Below are 23,696 nucleotides of genomic sequence, written 5' to 3'. Positions count from 1 at the left end.
GGATCCATCTGCGCCGATTGTTCATCTTGAACAAAAGAGGAATCATCTCCTTAATCATCAGAATCTTACTCTGACAATGCGTTGCACGCTCACTCTTGCTCCAATTTAAAAAAAAAAAAAAAGTGCTTGCTCAACATTCAGAAGATGCCTCATTCTAAAAAAAAAAACCACCACACACTAAATACTCCACCAAAATAATACACATGCCAATTTTTTTTTGTGTTGTAGAAATGCACTCATTCTCAAAACGGTAAATGGCATTCACACATCCAGATGTACAATAGGACACACTGCTTCTTTGTCAGAGCTGAGAACATCAGATCGCAAAGTTGAGTCCTTCTGTGTCCCAAAAAATAGAAAATGCCATTTAAACTCACAAGCAAGCTTGCATATCGGGTTTCAGCATTGAGAGCTACACAGAAGGAGAGGGTGGGAGAGAGATATAGCGCCGTCTCTGCCTTTTTTTTTTTTTTTTACCCTGGTGTTTCTGATCACCGACTGCTGTTACCAAATGTTGCTGAAACGTTTTCCACACTTAATGCTCAGTCACGCTTCTGTAAACTGCCACCTGGTTTGCACAAACCGAGGCGCAGTTTGCTCAGAGATCACAGCAGACGACACAAAACATTACATCATGTCGGCAACGAGGCTGATCACGCTCCTGCAAAGCCCCCCGATGTGAACAAATACACAGCCATCAATATCACCTCAAACGTTTTGAACTGTCAGACACTGAAAGGGCCAGCAGGCTCTTCTCGCTGCACAAGCTGGAGGACAGCAAACCCTTCAGAGTTCGTGGACATAATGCTGCAGCTCCTGACGGGACACCTGCTGGACTTCTTGTGCAGCAATTCCCTCCTCAGGTGCGCGCAGCGCTGGCCAACACCACGATCAAGCACTGCCATGCGCTGGCAGAGGAGGCCGACAAATTCTTCCTGGCCAGCCAGCACCACATTGACAGCAGCCGCACTCGCCCCATCACACACAGCGGCATAAGCCCCACACCAGCACCACCTGCGGAGAAGCTGCATCTCTCCTCCACAGCAGCGCTCACAAACCAGCTTCTGCACTGTGTGAAAACATTTAGCTGGTTGAACGAAGTCCACCTAAACACTAACGTTACAAAAACTAAGCAAATGATAAACCATCAAGAACAGCAAAATGAAGTAGACAAATTGAGCTTTTCGGCAGTATTCGTTAAAATTTTTTGACAGATTAAAAAATCCTGATGCTGCGCGAAGGTTAAATGTCAATGAAAGTCCAGATTTCTTGTTTCGTTTGGGCTTTGCTGCCCTTCAAGTGTGGTGTGGCCGGGACTTTAGACTGGTACCTCTGATGTACAGTGAGTCAAGTAACTGAGATGAGCATCAGGACCCACAGTGAGACTGGTACAAGAGTAGATTGTCCCCTGTGGATCAGGGGAGTTTTTGCCCCAAGTGAAGGTGTTTAAGTATGTTGGAGTCTTGATCACCGGTGGCAGTAAGTACAACCCCTGGCAATAATTATGGAATCACCGGCCTCGGAGGATGTTTATTCAGTTGTGTAATTTTGTAGAAAAAAAAGCAGATCAGACATGACGCAAAACTAAAGTCATTTCAAATGGCAACTTTCTGGCTTTAAGAAACACTATAAGAAATCAAGAAAAAAAAATTGTGGCAGTCAGTAACGGTTACTTTTTTAGACCAATCAGTGGGAAAAAAATATGGAATCACTCAATTCTGAGGAAAAAATTATGGAATCACCCTGTAAATTTTCATCCCCAAAACTAACATCTGCATCAAATTAGATCTGCTCGTTAGTCTGCACCTAAAAAGGAGTGATCACACCTTGGAGAGCTGTTGCACCAAGTGGACTGACATGAATCATGCGCCAACACGAGAGATGTCAATTGAAACAAAGGAGAGGATTATCAAACTCTTAAGAGGGTAAATCATCACGCAATGTTGCAAAAGATGTTGGTTGTTCACAGTCAGCTGTGTCTAAACTCTGGACCAAATACAAACATGGGAAGGTAAGCATGCGTAATAGGAATAGATGCTAAATATCCCTTAATGATCATGGGGGTTTCCCCTTAGTTAAGTTGGGGGTGTCCTCCTGGGTGGTAAGTGGTTTATCTCCAGTAAGACGCATCAGTTGTGCACCTTGGGGTCATTGGGTGCTTTGGCCATTATCACAATACACCCTCGCCTGAGGATGGCCTACCACAGGCTGATCAAACCTGGGTGTCATACTGGAGGTTCCAGCATGGCCCATAGTGTCTCCTTTCTCTTCAGCCATAACCAATGGCTGCTTCTTACAGCAGTAGCTGAGAGCTCCTTGGTCTTCTGCTGAGCCCCGCTCTGACGCCAACCTCCTTCAGTAAAGAAAATGCTGCCTTTTTCTTTCAGATACCTCAACAGCTTCTGATTCAGTTTGAGGGGCCCATGGACCCCCCCCCCCACACACACACACACACTCTTATGGTTAGTGGCTGTTGGAAGCCATTTATTGTTGAACACTGTTTAAATCATGACAACTGCCCAAATGATCCTAATTAAGTTTACATATCCTGGTGATTTTGGCCCAGTAACATGCACAAAAGCTGACAAACTGGTTTGAATGGCTACAAAAGGTAACCATCCTCACCTGTGATCTGTTTACTTGTAATCAGTGTGGTATAATAAAGTAACGGCTGATGCAGATGCTGAGAATGACAGCCTCAACACTGCATTTAATCTATTATTAGACTCAATTGGCTTTGCTCAAAAAGTAAATGAGTCCACCCACCACTTTAATCATATCTTAGATCTTGTTCTGACTTATGGTATGGAAATAGAAGACTTAACAGTATTCCCTGAAAACTCCCTTCTGTCTGATCATTTCTTAATAACATTTACATTTACTCTGATGGACTACCCAGCAGTGGGGAATAAGTTTCATTACACTAGAAGTCTTTCAGAAAGCGCTGTAACTAGGTTTAAGGATATGATTCCTTCTTTATGTTCTCTAATGCCATATACCAACACAGTGCAGAGTAGCTACCTAAACTCTGTAAGGGAGATAGGATATCTCGTCTTTATTAGACCCCATTCCTACCAGGCTGCTCAAGGAAGCCCTACCATTATTTAATGCTTCGATCTTAAATATGATCAATCTATCTTTGTTAGTTGGCTATGTACCACAGGCTTTTAAGGTGGCAGTAATTAAACCATTACTTAAAAAGCCATCACTTGACCCAGCTATCTTAGCTAATTATAGGCCAATCTCCAACCTTCCTTTTCTCTCAAAAAATCTTGAAAGGGTAGTTGTAAAACAGCTAACTGATCATCTGCAGAGGAATGGTCTATTTGAAGAGTTTCAGTCAGGTTTTAGAATTCATCATAGTACAGAAACAGCATTAGTGAAGGTTACAAATGATCTTCTTATGGCCTCGGACAGTGGACTCATCTCTGTGCTTGTTCTGTTAGACCTCAGTGCTGCTTTTGATACTGTTGACCATAAAATTTTATTACAGAGATTAGAGCATGCCATAGGTATTAAAGGCACTGCGCTGCGGTGGTTTGAATCATATTTGTCTAATAGATTACAATTTGTTCATGTAAATGGGGAATCTTCTTCACAGACTAAAGTTAATTATGGAGTTCCACAAGGTTCTGTGCTAGGACCAATTTTATTCACTTTATACATGCTTCCCTTAGGCAGTATTATTAGACGGTATTGCTTAAATTTTCATTGTTACGCAGATGATACCCAGCTTTATCTATCCATGAAGCCAGAGGACACGCACCAATTAGCTAAACTGCAGGATTGTCTTACAGACATAAAGACATGGATGACCTCTAATTTCCTGCTTTTAAACTCAGATAAAACTGAAGTTATTGTACTTGGCCCCACAAATCTTAGAAACATGGTGTCTAACTAGATCCTTACTCTGGATGGCATTACCCTGACCTCTAGTAATACTGTGAGAAATCTTGGAGTCATTTTTGATCAGGATATGTCATTCAAAGCGCATATTAAACAAATATGTAGGACTGCTTTTTTGCATTTACGCAATAACTCTAAAATCAGAAAGGTCTTGTCTCAGAGTGATGCTGAAAAACTAATTCATGCATTTATTTCCTCTAGGCTGGACTATTGTAATTCATTATTATCAGGTTGTCCTAAAAGTTCCCTAAAAAGCCTTCAGTTAATTCAAAATGCTGCAGCTACAGTACTGACGGGGACTAGGAGAGAGCATATCTCACCCATATTGGCCTCTCTTCATTGGCTTCCTGTTAATTCTAGAATAGAATTTAAAATTCTTCTTCTTACTTATAAGGTTTTGAATAATCAGGTCCCATGTTATCTTAGGGACCTCGTAGTACCATATCACCCCAATAGAGCGCTTCGCTCTCAGACTGCAGGCTTACTTGTAGTTCCTAGGGTTTGTAAGAGTAGAATGGGAGGCAGAGCCTTCAGCTTTCAGGCTCCTCTCCTGTGGAACCAGCTCCCAATTCAGATCAGGGAGACAGACACCCTCTACTTTTAAGATTAGGCTTAAAACTTTCCTTTTTGCTAAAGCTTATAGTTAGGGCTGGATCAAGTGACCCTGAACCATCCCTTAGTTATGCTGCTATAGACGTAGACTGCTGGGGGGTTCCCATGATGCACTGTTTCTTTCTCTTTTTGCTCTGTATGCACCACTCTGCATTTAATCATTAGTGATCAATCTCTGCTCCCCTCCACAGCATGTCTTTTTCCTGGTTCTCTCTCAGCCCCAACCAGTCCCAGCAGAAGACTGCCCCTCCCTGAGCCTGGTTCTGCTGGAGGTTTCTTCCTGTTAAAAGGGAGTTTTTCCTTCCCACTGTAGCCAAGTGCTTGCTCACAGGGGGTCGTTTTGACCATTGGGGTTTTACATAATTATTGTATGACCTTGCCTTACAATATAAAGCGCCTTGGGGCAACTGTTTGTTGTGATTTGGCGCTATATAAAAAAATTGATTGATTGATAATTGAGTTTCTGGGCTCCTGTCCAACCCTTGCATCTTTCATCCAGTGCTGCACTGGTGTTTGACTCATAAGGAAAGCAAAATAATTGTCAAAAGGTAATTGAACTGTATAAAACAGGAAAGGGATATGAAAAAGTTCCAAGAACCTAAGAATGCCAATCTGCAGTGTTCAAACTGTAATTAAGAAGTGGAATATGAGGATTCTGTTGGAACAAAGCCACAATCAGGTAGACTGACAAATTTCAGCAACAGCTGCCAGGAAAATTGTTTGGGACACAAAGGAAAACCCACAAATAGCTTCAGCTGAAATACAGGACTCTGGGGGGGTGGCTGTTTCAAGATGCACAATAAGGAGGAACTTTAAGAAAAATGGGCTGCATAATAGCCTGCAGAAAACAGGTTTTTAAAATGACTAGTTTGTTTTTTTTTCTGTTTCCAGCTTGTCCACTCACTAGGATTCCAGTGTTCTCACAAGCTACTAAAGTACAGAGCTGATAATGAGATCATGCTAACTGGAGCATTATTGTTGGATGTTACGGCAATTTCTCTTAAGTTGCCACTTGCAGGTGGTGCCTCAGAGGTCTGGCAAAATTGTTTTATTCACACACATGAACTCAAAATTTACATGGTGTACTAAAACTAGCAGTATGAGTGAAATAAAATCAGGTAATGCATAACAAAAAACATATTTTAAAGTTAATAAAACCATTCAATTTACACAGTTGTGACAACATAAATCTAAAGCTAAACTATTCAATCTCTTGAAACTAGCATTGTGCATGTTCAGAAAACATCAGTCACTTTATGGCCATGCTGTAAATCAATAGCATGGTTAAGCACATTTCCTCAGTGTAGCTTTTAAAACAGCCTCTACTTTTAAGTTTCGTTTTAGCCTTTGGCTGCCACAATTGTTTTGATAATTGATTAATTACAGGTTATTTTTGCAGTTAGTCGACTAATTGGGTTACATAGTAAATTACAGGTTAATGCGGCTGTTATAGTCTTTGAATGTTGCTATCAGACATTATTTAATCGTTTTACTGTGGCGCTGTTGGCAATATTTTAATAAAGCAAATTGAGAGGGAGAGATACATAATGGTCATCCATTGAAGAGGAACTTATCTTTTTAGCACTGATGTACATTAGAAAACAGCATTGTCACATTTCCTACTCAAACATGACATTGCTGAACGCTACAGCAAACGTGTGCTAAGGCTAATGAAATGATCATCAATCAATCAATTTTTTTATATAGCGCCAAATCACAACAAACAGTTGCCCCAAGGCCATACAATAATTATGTAAAACCCCAACGGTCAAAACGACCCCCTGTGAGCAAGCACTTGGCTACAGTGGGAAGGAAAAACTCCCTTTTAACAGGAAGAAACCTCCAGCAGAACCAGGCTCAGGGAGGGGCAGTGTTCTGCTGGGACTGGTTGGGGCTGAGGGAGAGAACCAGGAAAAAGACATGCTGTGGAGGGGAGCAGAGATCGATCACTGATTAAATGCAGAGTGGTGCATACAGAGCAAAAAGAGAAAGAAACAGTGCATCATGGGAACCCCCCAGCAGTTTACGTCTATAGCAGCATAACTAAGGGATGGTTCAGGGTCACCTGATCCAGCCCTAACTATAAGCTTTAGCAAAAAGGAAAGTTTTAAGCCTAATCTTAAAAGTAGAGAGGGTGTCTGTCTCCCTGATCTGAATTGGGAGCTGGTTCCACAGGAGAGGAGCCTGAAAGCTGAAGGCTCTGCCTCCCATTCTACTCTTACAAACCCTAGAAACTACAAGTAAGCCTGCAGTCTGAGAGCGAAGCGCTCTATTGGGGTGATATGGTACTACGAGGTCCCTAAGATAAGATGGGACCTGATTATTCAAAACCTTATAAGTAAGAAGAAGAATTTTAAATTCTATTCTAGAATTAACAGGAAGCCAATGAAGAGAGGCCAATATGGGTGAGATATGCTCTCTCCTTCTAGTCCCCGTCAGTACTCTAGCTGCAGCATTTTGAATTAACTGAAGGCTTTTTAGGGAACTTTTAGGACAACCTGATAATAATGAATTACAATAGTCCAGCCTAGTGGAAATAAATGCATGAATTAGTTTTTCAGCATCACTCTGAGACAAGACCTTTCTGATTTTAGAGATATTGCGTAAATGCAAAAAAGCAGTCCTACATATTTGTTTTATATGCGCTTTGAATGACATATCCTGATCAAAAATGACTCCAAGATTTCTCACAGTATTACTAGAGGTCAGGGTAATGCCATCCAGAGTAAGGATCTGGTTAGACACCATGTTTCTAAGATTTGTGGGGCCAAGTACAATAACTTCAGTTTTATGAGTTTAAAAGCAGGAAATTAGAGGTCATCCATGTCTTTATGTCTGTAAGACAATCCTGCAGTTTAGCTAATTGGTGTGTGTCCTCTGGCTTCATGGCTAGATAAAGCTGGGTATCATCTGCGTAACAATGAAAATTTAAGCAATACCGTCTAATAATACTGCCTAAGGGAAGCATGTATAAAGTGAATAAAATTGGTCCTAGCACAGAACCTTGTGGAACTCCATAATTAACTTTAGTCTGTGAAGAAGATTCCCCATTTACATGAACAAATTGTAATCTATTAGACAAATATGATTCAAACCACCGCAGCGCAGTGCCTTTAATACCTATGGCATGCTCTAATCTCTAATAAAATTTTATGGTCAACAGTATCAAAAGCAGCACTGAGGTCCAACAGAACAAGCACTAATGCTGTTTCTGTACTATGATGAATTCTAAAACCTGACTGAAACTCTTCAAATAGACCATTCCTCTGCAGATGATCAGTTAGCTGTTTTACAACTACCCTTTCAAGAATTTTTGAGAGAAAAGGAATGTTGGAGATTGGCCTATAATTAGCTAAGATAGCTGGGTCAAGTGATGGCTTTTTAAGTAATGGTTTAATTACTTCCACCTTAAAAGCCTGTGGTACATAGCCAACTAACAAAGATAGATTGATCATATTTAAGATCGAAGCATTAAATAATGGTAGGGCTTCCTTGAGCGGCCTGGTAGGAATGGGGTCTAATAAACATGTTGATGGTTTGGATGAAGTAACTAATGAAAATAACTCAGACAGAACAATCGGAGAGAAAGAGTCTAACCAAATACCGGCATCACTGAAAGCAGCCAAAGATAACGATACGTCTTTGGGATGGTTATGAATAATTTTTTCTCTAATAGTTAAAATTTTGTTAGCAAAGAAAGTCATGAAGTCATTACTAGTTAAAGTTAAAGGAATACTCAGCTCAATAGAGCTCTGACTCTTTGTCAGCCTGGCTACAGTGCTGAAAAGAAACCTGGGGTTGTTCTTATTTTCTTCAATTAGTGATGAGTAGAAAGATGTCCTAGCTTTACGGAGGGCTTTTTTATAGAGCAACAGACTCTTTTTCCAGGCTAAGTGAAGATCTTCTAAATTAGTGAGACGCCATTTCCTCTCCAACTTACGGGTTATCTGCTTTAAGCTGCGAGTTTGAGTTATACCACGGAGTCAGGCACTTCTGATTTAAAGCTCTCTTTTTCAGAGGAGCTACAGCATCCAAAGTTGTCTTCAATGAGGATGTAAAACTATTGACGAGATACTCTATCTCCCTTACAGAGTTTAGGTAGCTACTCTGCACTGTGTTGGTATATGGCATTAGAGAACATAAAGAAGGAATCATATCCTTAAACCTAGTTACAGCGCTTTCTGAAAGACTTCTAGTGTAATGAAACTTATTCCCCACTGTTGGGTAGTCCATCAGAGTAAATGTAAATGTTATTAAGAAATGATCAGACAGAAGGGAGTTTTCAGGGAATACTGTTAAGTCTTCTATTTCCATACCATAAGTCAGAACAAGATCTAAGATATGATTAAAGTGGTGGGTGGACTCATTTACTTTTTGAGCAAAGCCAATAGAGTCTAATAATAGATTAAATGCAGTGTTGAGGCTGTCATTCTCAGCATCTGTGTGGATGTTAAAATCGCCCACTATAATTATCTTATCTGAGCTAAGCACTAAGTCAGACAAAAGGTCTGAAAATTCACAGAGAAACTCACAGTAACGACCAGGTGGACGATAGATAACAAATAAAACTGGTTTTTGGGACTTCCAATTTGGATGGACAAGACTAAGAGACAAGCTTTCAAATGAATTAAAGCTCTGTCTGGGTTTTTGATTAATTAATAAGCTGGAATGGAAGATTGCTGCTAATCCTCCTCCTCGGCCCGTGCTACGAGCATTCTGACAGTGTGACTCGGGGGTGTTGACTCATTTAAACTAACATATTCATCCTGCTGTAACCAGGTTTCTGTTAGGCAGAATAAATCAATATGTTGATCAATTATTATATCATTTACCAACAGGGACTTAGAAGAGAGAGACCTAATGTTTAATAGACCACATTTAACTGTTTTAGTCTGTGGTGCAGTTGAAGGTGCTATATTATTTTTTCTTTTTGAATTTTTATGCTTAAATAGATTTTTGCTGGTTGTTGGTGGTCTGGGAGCAGGCACGGTCTCTACGGGGATGGGGTAATGAGGGGATGGCAGGGGGAGAGAAGCTGCAGAGAGGTGTGTAAGACCACAACTCTGCTTCCTGGTCCCAACCCTGGATAGTCACGGTTTGGAGGATTTAAGAAAATTGGCCAGATTTCTAGAAATGAGAGCTGCTCCATCCAAAGTGGGATGGATGCCGTCTCTCCTAACACGACCAGGTTTTCCCCAGAAGCTTTGCCAATTATCTATGAAGCCCACCTCATTTTTTGGACACCACTCAGACAGACAGCAATTCAAGGAGAACATGCGGCTAAACATGTCACTCCCGGTCCGATTGGGGAGGGGCCCAGAGAAAGTCCGACATTGTTTTTGCAAAGTTACACACCGATTTAATGTTAATTTTAGTGACCTCCGATTGGCGTAACCGGGTGTCATTACTGCCGACGTGAATTACAATCTTACCAAATTTACGCTTAGCCTTAGCCAGCAGTTTCAAATTTCCTTCAATGTCGCCTGCTCTGGCCCCCGGAAGACAATTGACTATGGTTGCTGGTGTCGCTAACTTCACATTTCTCAAAATAGTTGCCAATAACCAGAGTTTGATCCTCGGCGGGTGTGTCGTCGAGTGGGGAAAAACGGTTAGAAATGTGAACGGGTTGGCGGTGTACACGGGGCTTCTGTTTAGAACTACGCTTCCTCCTCACAGTCACCCAGTCAGCCTGCTTGGGATCTGCCAGGTGGGAACTAACGGCGGCTAAGCTACCTTGGTCCGTACCGACTACAGGGGCCTGGCTAGCTGTAGAATTTTCCACGGTGCGGAGCTGAGTCTCCAATTCGCCCAGCCTGGCCTCCAAAGCTACGAATAAGCTACACTTATTACAAGTACCATTACTGCTAAAGGAGGCCGAGGAATAACTAAACATTTCGCACCCAGAGCAGAAAAGTGTGGGAGAGACAGGAGAAGCCGCCATGCTAAATCGGCTAAGAGCTAGTAGCTACGCTAACCTAGCGGATTCCTAAAAACATCCAAAGTGAATAATTTAGAGGTGATTCAGCAGAAGGAGTGCTTTAGTTAAGGCACGTAAAGATTACACTTGGAAACAAATTGTAATCTAGATAACTAGATCAATCTAACTGCGCAGATTAAACAGCCAACAGATACAGAAAAACACCGCTGTGCTCCGGAACAGGAAGTGATACAATACCGTAGTGAGAGCCAACCACCAGTAGAGTGGTTAATGTTAACATTTACAGCTATTAACATAGACGTTAATATTGGTGGCTAACTAGCCAATTAGCTTACAGAGACTACTGTTTGTCTTCGTCACAATCAGCCACATCGTTTCCTTCTCAGATGCTCCCGCGTCTCCGGACTGCTTTTCCATCTGCATCAGACGCTCAAAGCGTCAATACTTCACATTCACATTTCAGATCAATGTCTCACATTCACCCCGATGTGAGGCTGCTGCCATGCAAGGCGCCCACTACACACCGGGAGCAACTAGTGATTTTTCCAGTCAGGCTGGGATTTGAACTGAAGATTCTCTGGTCTCAAGCCCAATGCTTTAACCGCTAGACCTCCCCTGGTGCTGTGGAAGGCAATTTCAGCCTTTCACGGCTGACCTAGATAACCACTACTGCGCATGTGCGTCAAGGGCAGAAGGTACACGGTAGTTTTCAGAGGAAAATAAAGCTTAAAAAAATAACTGACACCTAAATTACTCGCCGGTGACGTTGACAGTAGTCCATGGGTTAAAGTTTTCCGTCACCGTGACGGATTTCCGTCTTTTGGAAAATTTAACCACACATGCGCATATGGTGTCATGCGTGTTTTGGGGCCGAAATATGATACTCACTGTCAAAGCAACATCCCCTTCTGCACTAATCAAAGCAGCAGCATTGTTGGTGTGTATGGCGCTGCACTGTGGAGAAAGGGACTATGTGAATTTTCCTTCCACTCCGCTCTGTTTACTGTTTGCCATGAGCCACGGTCCTTCTCCTCCCTGTCTTCATGAGAACATTGACAGAACTTCCCCAAGCTGTGCTTTGAACCAATGAAGCGGTGATCCGACTCACTGCTTGGATGGTTTGTATTATTTCACTTTATCTTAATTATTCCCTGCTAAAACCCTAAAGAGCATATGTCTGAGTGATATTTACCTTTTTTATATTAAACCGACCTGTTATGTTCTTCTAAAACAGTTGATGTATTTTATAACTTAAACTGATGCTAACACGTTAGCATGTCTATGGCGTTTTCAGTGTTAAAGTTAGCATTAAGCTGTTCACATCTCAGCAGTTTGTGTGCATTTTTCTGTATAATAAATAATTAATGGCTTAGCGTTTGTTGTCGTAAGTCATATGTATTACGAATTGTAATTTTATTTAATAGCAACAACAAAAGTAATAGACTAATATTGCTAAATACAATTTTAGAGAAACAAAGAACCTGATCAATCAATCAACTTTATTTATGTAGCGCCAAATCACAAACAGTTGCCCCAAGGCGCTTTATATTGTAAGGCAAGGCCATACAATAATTACGTAAAAACCCCAATGGTCAAAACGACCCCCTGTGAGCAAGCACTTGGCGACAGTGGGAAGGAAAAACTCAGTCACTAATGATTAAATGCAGAGTGGTGCATACAGAGCAAAAAGAGAAAGAAATACTCAGTGCATCATGGGAAACCCCCAGCAGTCTAAGTCTATAGCAGCATAACTAAGGGATGGTTCAGGGTCACCTGATCCAGCCCTAACTATAAGCTTTAGCAAAAAGGAAAGTTTTAAGCCTAATCTTAAAAGTAGAGAGGGTGTCTGTCCCCCTGATCTGAATTGGGAGCTGGTTCCACAGGAGAGGAGCCTGAAAGCTGAAGGCTCTGCCTCGCATTCTACTCTTACAAACCCTAGGAACTACAAGTAAGCCTGCAGTCTGAGAGAGAAGCGCTCTATTGGGGTGATATGGTACTATGAGGTCCCTAAGATAAGATGGGACCTGATTATTCAAAACCCTATAAGTAAGAAGAATAATTTTAAATTCTATTCTAGAATTAACAGGAAGCCAATGAAGAGAGGCCAATATGGCTGAGATATGCTCTCTCCTTCTAGTCCCTGTCAGTACTCTAGCTGCAGCATTTTGAATTAACTGAAGGCTTTTCAGGGAACTTTTAGGACAACCTGATAATAATGAATTACAATAGTCCAGCCTAGAGGAAATAAATGCATGAATTAGTTTTTCAGCATCACTCTGAGACGAGACCTTTCTGATTTTAGAGATATTGCGTAAATGCAAAAAAGCAGTCTTACATATTTGTTTAATATGCGCTTTGAATGACATATCCTGATAAAACAAAATACAACAGAAAAGTTAAAACCAACTAACAATGAACATAAATATAGAAATGTTTCCTGTGAACACTCCACTTCATCCCTGTTTTAAGTTTAATGACAATTTGTTTCGGTCAAACCACATCTAAGCTGTTTTTACACAAGAAAAAAATTAAATGCAGTAAACTGCACATTTCTTTTTTTTTTCAAGAAAATATCTTATTAAAGATCACATATTACACTTTAGTCGGGCCTTGAAAATACTTTTATGGACTCTTGCTATAATATGTTGCCAGTGGTTGAGATAGTTGCTGTCGACATCTAAAAATGCTCATAATAGGGTGAAACCTGATGGAAATCTGTGGTGTATCGGTGATGTATGTATGTGCAAAATAAAACAAAACACTACTCCAGGTATGTTTTTGACGAATATATCATAACTTTATTATAAGCTCAAACCTTGATGTTGTATGATAAAGGCCTTTTAATAACTCGCTTCAAGAAATAATGGCAAAACTCACATGGAAGTAAAAAATTAAAAAAATCATTTACTAAAATAATCGTTAGTTGCCGCCCTAGTTTGTTTTACGAATGAGCATTTTATCGATTTAAATGTGAATGAGCCAGTTTTGAGTTTCTCAGTGCGCATGTTTCCAAAACTGGTGACAGTGTTACTTTGTGCACAGCAGAACAACATTGTCAGTTGCTTTAGGCCCTAATTTTATATTTTGACTGTACAGCAGCAACACAGCACCCCTTTGGTGCATTCACCGGATTAGAACTAATCAGAATACTACAGAAGACAAAGAATTTTTACTTGACAGTTTGAAGTGAGTTTTTTGTTTGTTTCATACCCATTAAAATTCACAAGAATATACAAAATTTGACTTGCTCTTTGAAAAAAATTTCTGGGGGAGCACCCCCAGACCCCCCCATAATCAAGTATTTTTACTTCACACTTTGAAGAGACTTATTTGTTTCAGAGGGCTTTATACTCATTAAAATTCACCAGAATGTACAAAATTTGACTTGCTCTTTTAAAAGATTTCTAGGGGGCACCCCCAGACTCCCCAGAATCAAGACTACACCCCTCTTCCATCTCCCTTTTATGTACCTTTATGTTCAAGTTTTGCATTCTTTTTATGCTTTGTCTCACCTTAGAGGCTATTTAGAATAGATTTGTATGCTGTATAATGTTTATTGTATTTATTGAGGAAAGGTTTCCCCCCTCACTACGCCACATTTTAGGGAATTGCTGGCATTGGTTTTTGCCAAGAAAGAATTTCAGATGAAAATTTGTTTACCCATGCAGTAATCGTGACTAGTCGATTAATCGCGGCAGCCCAGTTTAAACCTAGTCTGAAGTCCTCATATTTGAGTAAAACGTAAAATGTTCTGCGGCCTTACATATGATAGTAGTAGTAGTGTGGTGTAGTTATGTATTGTTAGTATTTATCTCTAAAGTTATACACATGCATTTGAGTTTTTGGCCTGTTTACTCCACCTCTCAACCAATGGCTGTGGGATACGCTCCCTAACCCTTAACTGAAATAAGTAGGTTTAGAAAATTTTGTCCCACAACTGCACTTATGGACAATATTTGAAAGATGTGTAAAAGCTTTGTGGTACTTAGATACTGACTTGTTGCTGTATTCTTTTTCAGCTGGCCTCATCAACACCTTCAGTAGTTATGGCCCTCTGTCTGTAGAGTGGCCAGGTAAGGATGGCAAGCACCCTCGCTGCCCTCCTAAAGGTAATATGCCCAAAGGTAATAAAAAAGCTGGTAGGCTTATTACTTGTTTTTCCTCCCTCTGCCCACCACTCCCTCCTGGTTACAAGGTTGCACTGTGGTGAGCACCTCTCAGGTTGGTGAGATTCATAGTTACATGACACTCCTATATCTTGGGGTCATGATGCAGCAAATACAATAGTGTTCAGAATAATAGTAGTGCTATGTGACTAAAAAGATTAATCCAGGTTTTGAGTATTTCTTATTGTTACATCAAATCAATTTTATTTATATAGCGCCAAATCACAACAGTTGCCCCAAGGTGCTTTATATTGCAAGGCAAAAGCCATACAATAATTACAGAAAAACCCCAACGGTCAAAACGACCCCCTATGAGCAAGCACTTGGCGACAGTGGGAAGGAAAAACTCCCTTTTAACAGGAAGAAACCTCCAGCAGAACCAGGCTCAGGGAGGGGCAGTCTTATGCTGGGACTGGTTGGGGCTGAGGGGAGAGAATCAGGAAAAAGACATGCTGTGGAAGAGAGCAGAGATCAATCACTAATGATTAAATGCAGAGTGGTGCATACAGAGCAAAAAGAGAAACACTAAGTACATCATGGGAACCCCCCAGCAGTCTAAGTCTATAGCAGCATAACTAAGGGATGGGAAACAAGGTACCAGTAGATTCTCACAAATCCAACAAGACCAAGCATTCTTGATATGCACACTCTTAAGGCTATGAAATTGGGCTATTAGTAAAAAAAAAAGTAGAAAAGGGGGTGTTCACAATAATAGTAGTGTGGCATTCAGTCAGTGAGTTTGTCAATTTTGTGGAACAAACAGGTGTGAATCAGGTGTCCCCTATTTAAGGATGAAGCCAGCACCTGTTGAACATGCTTTTCTCTTTGTAAGCCTGAGGAAAATGGGATGTTCAAGACATTGTTCAGAAGAACAGCATAGTTTGATTAAAAAGTTGATTGGAGAGGGGAAACTTATACGCAACTGCAAAACATTATAGGCTGTTCATCTACAATGATCTCCAATGCTTTAAAATGGACAAAAAAGACGCGTGGAAGAAAACTGAAACAACCATCAAAATTGATAGAAGAATAACCAGAATGGCAAAGGCTCACCCATTGATCAGCTCCAGGATGATCAAAGACAGTCTGGAGTTACCCGTAAGTGCTGTGACAGTTAGGCGCCTGTGTGAAGCTAATTTATTTGCAAGAATCCCCCGCAAAGTCCCTCTGTTAAATAAGACGTGCAGAAGAGGTTACAATTTGCCAAAGAACACATCAACTGGCCTAAATAGAAATGGAGGAATATTTTGTCGACTGAGGAGAGTAAAATTGTTCTTTTTGGGTCCAAGGGCCGCAGACAGTTTGAGACGACCCCCAAACTCTGAATTCAAGCCACAGTTCACAGTGAAGACAGTGAAGCATGGTGGTGCAAGCATCATGATATGGGCATGTTTCTCCTACTATGGTGTTGGGCCTATATATTGCATACCAGGTATCATGGATCAGTTTGGATATGTCAAAATACTTGAAGTCTTGTTGCGTTATGCTGAAGAGGACATGCCCTTGAAATGGGTGTTTCAACAAGACAATGACCCCAAGCACACTAGTAAACCAGCAAAATCTTGGTTCCAAACCAACAAAATTAATGCCTTGCAGATGTGAAGAAATCATGAAAAACTGGTTATACAACTAAATACTAGTTTAGTGATTCACAGGATTGCAAAAAACAATTTGAACATAAGTTTTGAGTTTGTAGCGTCAACAGCAGATGCTACTATTATTGTGAACACCCCGTTTTCTACTTTTTTTACTAGCCCAATTTCATAGCCTTAAGAGTGTGCATATCATGAATGCTTGGTCTTGTTGGATTTGTGAGAATCTACTGAATCTACTGGTACCTTGTTTCCCATGTAACAATAAGAAATATACTCGAAACCTGGATTAATCATTTGTGACATAGCACTACTATTATTCTGAACATTACTGTATGAAGCTGGTTTAGATGACAGTTAAAATTGTGAAACTTGACTGACAGCTTTGTTATATACTGTGGCATGTGTTGTGACTGAGGCTTTACCTCTCATTTCATGGGTAGTGCAGCTCTTTAAGACTTTTCTTGGATAATATGAGAAAAATGTCCAATGTCACTGTTCAGTATTGCAGTGATATGATTTACGATAAATGAACAAACGATTTCTTTCCTGTGACCAAAAACAAATGTTAAACTTTGACCAGCTACCCACTCTATTCACTGTAAAAACATCATCAGCACTTCAGGCTCAGGTCTTGGCTTGAAACACCTATCTGGCAGCCTCATGACTCAAAGCTCTTCCAGGGGTCTCTCAAAGGCCGAGGACCCAGAGACATGGTCACTGCAGCGATAAGGGAATTTCTCTTAAACATTTTCTCCACATATGGAGCAATTCTGATGGTAGAGTCCAGAAAGTAATTACAAGCCATTATGGTAGTCTTGATCAAGGACAATCACAAACCCAGACACTCAGATTCCCAAGTGGTGCCATTGGTGCATATCCTAAGATCAATGCATTGTTGATCAAGGTCTGTGAACATTTCCTTGCAACAAAAGCACCTAAGTCGCTGGTTTCCACAGCCCTACCAAACACTCCCTACAAGCACTGAACAGAGTCCCAGCCAAAACACACCCCTGACAAACACCAGTCTTCACTGGGAACAAACTTTCCATACAGCCCTCATTATCTCTGTATAGGCAAGCTAATCTCAACCCTGTCCAGCAGCTTCTGGAGACTTCACAAATTCTCAGGCTCTGTGATATGGTTATGGGAGTTTATAGTTCAGCAGTTAGACACCAACATGTTTGAAAGAATTGGCCGTTTATTCCATAACCCCTCTAAGTTGTGAGTACTCGCACATCACCCTCATGTGAAATGCTGAAGTATGATTACCTTAAATTGCAAGAGCGCTCTGGAGCAGGTTTTCATCCAGGATGTCTCTGTATATTGCTGCATTCATCTTTCCCTCAATCCTGACTAGTCTCCCAGTTCCTACTGCTGAAAACATCCCCACAGCGTGATGCTGCCACCACCATGCTTCACTGTAGGCATGGTGCCTGGTTTACTCCAAACATGACGCTAAAGAGTTCAATATTTGTCTCATCAGACCAGAGAATTTTGTTTCTCCTGGTCTGAGTCCTTCAGGTGCCTTTTGTCAAACTCCAGCTTAGCAGCCATGTGCCTCTTACTAAGGAGTGGCTTCTGTCTGGCCACTCTACCATACAGGCCGTATTGTTGAATTGTTGCAGTGATGGTTGTCCTTCTGGAAGGTTCTCCTCTCTCCACAGAGGAATGCTGGCACTCTGACAGAGTGACCATCGGGTTCTTGGTCCCTGACTAAGGTCCTTCTCCCCCAATCACTCAGTTTAAATGGGCGGCCAGCTCTAGGAAGAGTCCTGGTGGATCTGAACTTCTTCCATTTACAGATGGAGGCCACTGTGCTCATTGGGATCTTCAAAGCAGCAGAAATGTTTCTGTACCCTTACCCAGATTTGTGCCTCCAGACCATCCTGTCTCAGAGGTCTACAGACAGTTCCTTTGACTTCATGCTTGGTTTGTGCTCTGTCAACTGTGGGACCTTATATGTAGACAGGTGTCTTTCCAAATCATGTCCAATCAACTGAATTTACTCCAGGTGGACTCCAGTTAAGCTGTAGAAATATCTCAAGGATGATCAGTGGAAACAGGAGGCACCTGAGCTCAATTTTGAGCCGAGAATACTTACGTACATGTGGTTTCTTAGTTTTATTTTCAATAGTAAAGTAAGTCCCTTCGGCTGCTCCCTTGTTTGCACTTGGGGTTGCCACAGCAAATCCAAGGTGGATCTGCATGTTGAATTGGCACAAGTTTTACGCCGGATGCCCTTCCTGACGCAACTCCACATTACATGGAGAAATGTGGCAGGGGTGGGATTTGAACCACTTGGCCACCTGAGATAAGACCTTTCTGAGACATTCTTCACCCAAAGGGAATAATGTGACTATTAGCCATCAGGTGACAAAGTAAAACCTCTTGAATCATTCTAAAGTCAGTTTGAAGCAGAAATGAGGTGATCTGTGAACTGCAGCTGATGCACAGAAATGACGCATGTGCACTGAAGGCAGGGTGGACCGAGTTTTAGGGGGGAACCGTTACGTTGGCGACACCAGCCCTCGAGGACTGGAGTTGAAGACCCTGCTCTACAGCCACTTTCATGACATTTTAGTTTTGGTTGGTTTGATTTATTTGGCATTGAAGACGAACTGTACAACAAATAATCCCTGGGTGACTTTTGCCATCTTCTCTTCCCATTTAGTTGCTGTAATTTCTGGACTATAAGTGGCCGCTTTTTTCACATGCTTTGAACCCATTCATCCTTTTTCTTCCGCTTTATCCGGAGTCGGGTCGCAGGGGCAGCAGCTCAAGCAAAGCCGCCCAGACCTCCCGATCCACACACCACCTCCAGGGAAACCCCAAGGCGTTCCCAAGCCAGCTGCGAGACGTAGTTCCTCCAGCGTGTCCTGGGGTCTTCTCCGGGGCCTCCTCCCGATGGGACGTGCTCGGAACACCTCTCCAGCGAGGCGTCCAGGGGGCATCCGGAAAAGATGCCTGAGCCACCTCAGCTGGCTCCTTTCGACGTGGAGGAGCAGCGGCTCGGCTCCGAGCTCATCCTATCTCTAAGGGAGTGCCCAGCAACCCTGCGGAGGAAACTCATCTCGGCCGCTTGTACTCGTGATCTTGTTCTTTAGGTCATGAGCCAAATCTCATGACCATAGGTGAGGTCGGTCGATCGGTAAATCGAGAGCTTTGCCCCCCCCCCCACTCAGCTGTCCACCACGATGGTCCGATACAGCGATTGCATCACTACAGACGCTGCACCAATCCATCTGTTGATCTCACGCTCCATCCGTCCCTCTCTCAAGAACAAGACCCCGAGATACTTAAACTCCTGCACTTTTTTTTAAACTCCTTTAATTATGCTTTGAACACTGTGGCTTAATGATGCGGCTAATTTGTTTATTTTTTTGTTTTTTTTTTACAGGCTTTCTCATGTCAGTTGATGCTGTCTGTTGATTGGCTGAAAGCTGCAGTGTTCATGCTGCGTAAATTCACACACAAAGTAAAGTCCTTGTCGTGACTGGAAAAAAGTCCCTCTCGGGCAATTTGCGCCACAGTTGCTCCATCAGATCAATAAGCGGAGTCTTCTCTCTCTGTTCTCCACCGGGTCGCTGTCTTTGCGCCACTAGTTGAAAATGTTAGTGCCACATGAACATCCCATTTACCATAGACACCAGGTGATCCTGGCTGCATGCGATGAAATTCTCATGATTCACAAAGAAAGTTGCTCAGTTCTCCGTGTGGAGTGGAGACGGTGCGCCACCATGCAGGTGTTGGATGCTGTGCTGGTTAATATTTACATGTAACACTTTCAGGGGGGAAAAAGTATTTACGGTATGTATTTAAAACTTAAAAATCTTTAACATCTTTCTGTGTAAATATTTCATTACAATTTATTTTTTTTTACTTTTTTTCTTTTTAAAATTGGTGGGTCCGCCTTATATTCAGGTGTGCTCTATAGTCCTGAAATTATGGTATGCTGTTTTTTGTTGTTTTTTTTACCTGGGGGTTATAGCATTCAGGGGTTGGAGCGTTTATTCGCCATCAGTACACAAAAAATCTTCAGACATGGTACAGAGAAGAACACCTTTATTTACCTCCGATCTGCACAATGCTGTCATCATGACACACTGACTAATGCGCCGGTCAGTTTAGAATGATTCTGATGCACAAACGTGCACAGTAGTGAGAAGAAAATTGGCTGATATACACGTGTTGTGAATCAGCCGTGATTTTGTGCACACTTAATGTGAAGATTTTGTGAATCAGGCCCGATTGTCACCAGGACCACAACCTTTTAAGATCGAGTTTTAGGAAGAGTTTAAGTAGAGGTGGACAGGTGTCTGATGCCTAAAGTCCAGTTCTTGAGGTCTTGGTGCTTCCAGTCCTTGTAATGAGACATGGGAGGTATTTGGTGACTGGATGTCTGTGATGGTCTGTTTTTCTGGAGGGTCCTCTCAGTACAGTAAAAATGTCAAATGAACTATAACTTGGTGAGACTTTGAACTTTTACTTGGATTGTGAGCAAACCAGGGACCAGGACAGTTCCATGTGGTGGCACAGCATAGGTGCAAGCTTCGTAAAGTTGCCCTGCTTTTTTTAAGTTATTGCTTACAAACAAGGCGCTTGCAACCTTCAGTCAGGTCTGTTGGAAGTAAAATGTGTGCACCATGATAAAGATAACAGATACTTTATTGATCCCAGGGGGAAATTCAAGACATCCAGCAGCTTGCACATTAGACAAGACACATTACACCAGACACACAAATAAGATTAAATAAATAAAATAGACCACTCAGTAAAAACCACTAACTAAACTAAAAATAAAAAAATTGTCAGCATCCAGTCTCAGAGAATATAACGGAGTAAATATAGTGTAATAATGCAGTAATAAGGAGGTAGTGCAGATGTAAACAGTACACAGTATAAACAGTGTAGGTTGTACAAAGAAGTAAACAGTGTAAACATTGTTGATAGTGCAATAAAAGGTCTAATCAGATGTATCACAGGATTATTTTTTGCTGTGTTGGGAAGAGTTAAACAATCTGAGGGCCTGAGTTTTCAGTAACTGTTCTTTGTTTTTCAGGGTATGTGTACCTGGTGTTTGAGAACGAGAAGTCTGTGCGGGCATTGCTGCATGCTTGCACCCAGGACCTACTTCACCCAGAGGACAGCGGAGAGTACTACTTCAAAATGTCAAGCCGCCGAATGCGATGCAAGGATGTGAGTAGAGTCTAGATGAGACGGCCTCCTTCATTACTGCCTGCACCAGGTCAGAAATATTTGACCTATTACACTGTTTTGCCTATCACAGCAAATTGGCATTTAATGCAAATGAGTGTCAAACTGCAGTGTCAAGATTTCTATTCCCCCCCAACTAGGAACAAAACTAAATTAACACTTGAACATTCAAGCATGTAATCACCAAAGGAACAAGGACAACTAAAGAAGAAAAATGTAACATGCTACAACTCGAACATCCCAACATATCAAATACACGGAACAATGAAAAACACACCCATGACATTCAGCACAATCAAGGCTGAAAGTTCTGTGATCTAAGATGATCGATCCAAGGTTGGCACAATTTTAGAAACCCATTTGAAGTGAAGTCTAAATTGATACCACACTTTGAGAGGCCACTACAACCAGATTATCTGTGTACCAAGACACGGGGACGAATGAAAACAATAAGGCGGGAGAGAGGTAGATAAACATCACTGAGCTTGTAATTGACCCCACGTTGTATCAGGATCTTTTAACCAATACATGTATTTTTGAACATTAGCTGCCCAGTAATAGAACATCAAGTTAAAGGTAGACCTCCACTGAGCCAACATTTTTGTAATAATGACTTGTTTAATCTTGGAATTTTACCTCCCCATATGAATGAGGAAATCTCTTGATCGATACATTAAAAAAGATTTTGGGCAAATCAGTTTTATTTACACTCAACAAAAATATAAACGCAACACTTTTGGTTTTGCTCCCATTTTGTATGAGATGAACTCAAAGATCTAAAACTTTTCCACGTACACTATCACCATTTCCCTCAAATATTGTTCACAAACCAGTCTAAATCTGTGATAGTGAGCACTTCTCCTTTGCTGAGATAATCCATCCCACCTCACAGGTGTGCCATATCAAGATGCTGATTAGACACCATGATTAGTGCACAGGTGTGCCTTAGACTGCCCACAATAAAAGGCCACTCTGAAAGGTGCAGTTTTGTTTTACTGGGGGGGATACCAGTCAGTATCTGGTGTGACCACCATTTGCCTCATGCAGTGCAACACATCTCCTTCGCATAGAGTTGATCAGGTTGTCAATTGTGGCCTGTGGAATGTTGGTCCACTCCTCTTCAATGGCTGTGCGAAGTTGCTGGATATTGGCAGGAACTGGTACACGCTGTCGTATACGCCGGTCCAGAGCATCCCAAACATGCTCAATAGGTGACATGTCCGGTGAGTATGCCGGCCATGCAAGAACTGGGACATTTTCAGCTTCCAAGAATTGTGTACAGATCCTTGCAACATGGGGCCGTGCATTATCCTGCTGCAACATGAGGTGATGTTCTTGGATGTATGGCACAACAATGGGCCTCAGGATCTCGTCACAGTATCTCTGTGCATTCAAAATGCCATCAATAAAATGCACCTGTGTTCTTCGTCCATAACAGACGCCTGCCCATACCATAACCCCACCGCCACCATGGGCCACTCGATCCACAACATTGACATCAGAAAACCGCTCACCCACACGATGCCACACACGCTGTCTGCCATCTGCCCTGGACAGTGTGAACCGGGATTCATCTGTGAAGAGAACACCTCTCCAACGTGCCAAACACCAGCAAATGTGAGCATTTGCCCACTCAAGTCGGTTACGACGACGAACTGGAGTCAGGTCAAGACCCCGATGAGGACGACAAGCATGCAGATGAGCTTCCCTGAGACGGTTTCTGACAGTTTGTGCAGAAATTCTTTGGTTATGCAAACCGATTGTTTCAGCAGCTGTCCGAGTGGCTGGTCTCAGATGATCTTGGAGGTGAACATGCTGGATGTGGAGGTCCTGGGCTGGTGTGGTTACACGTGGTCTGCGGTTGTGAGGCTGGTTGGATGTACTGCCAAATTCTCTGAAACGCCTTTGGAGATGGCTTATGGTAGAGAAATGAACATTCAATACACGAGCAACAGCTCTGGTTGACATTCCTGCTGTCAGCATGCCAATTGCACGCTCCCTCAAATCTTGCGACATCTGTGGCATTGTGCTGTGTGATAAAACTGCACCTTTCAGAGTGGCCTTTTATTGTGGGCAGTCTAAGGAACACCTGTGCACTAATCATGGTGTCTAATCAGCATCTTGATATGGCACACCTGTGAGGTGGGATGGATTATCTCAGCAAAGAAGTGCTCACTATCACAGATTTAGACTGGTTTGTGAACAATATTTGAGGGAAATGGTGATAGTGTATGTGGAAAAAGTTTTAGATCTTTGAGTTCATCT

The 23,696-nt window shown here is 41.9% G+C and overlaps 1 protein-coding gene across 4 annotated transcripts in view; it reads left to right on the top strand.

Moving 5' to 3' along the window:
• The window catches only part of LOC117501184 (cytoplasmic polyadenylation element-binding protein 1-like), a 119,981-nt gene that overhangs the window by 79,116 nt on the left and 17,169 nt on the right, over window positions 1-23,696 (top strand). For 2 of the 4 annotated variants that reach the window (XM_034160055.1, XM_034160039.1), the window contains 2 exons: window positions 14,476-14,565; window positions 21,277-21,413. In XM_034160055.1, coding sequence (XP_034015946.1) covers window positions 14,476-14,565; window positions 21,277-21,413 — 227 coding nt within the window. Of the gene's footprint in view, window positions 1-14,475; window positions 14,581-21,276; window positions 21,414-23,696 lie in introns of all 4 variants that reach the window. The other 2 variants (XM_034160047.1, XM_034160031.1) reach the window with 1 other exon arrangement.

This window comes from Thalassophryne amazonica, chromosome 2 (assembly GCF_902500255.1).
Source record: "Thalassophryne amazonica chromosome 2, fThaAma1.1, whole genome shotgun sequence".
Taxonomy (NCBI): Eukaryota; Metazoa; Chordata; class Actinopteri; order Batrachoidiformes; family Batrachoididae; genus Thalassophryne; species Thalassophryne amazonica.
Note: the sequence above shows the minus strand (reverse complement) of the source record. Positions and strands in the feature narration are given on the sequence as shown.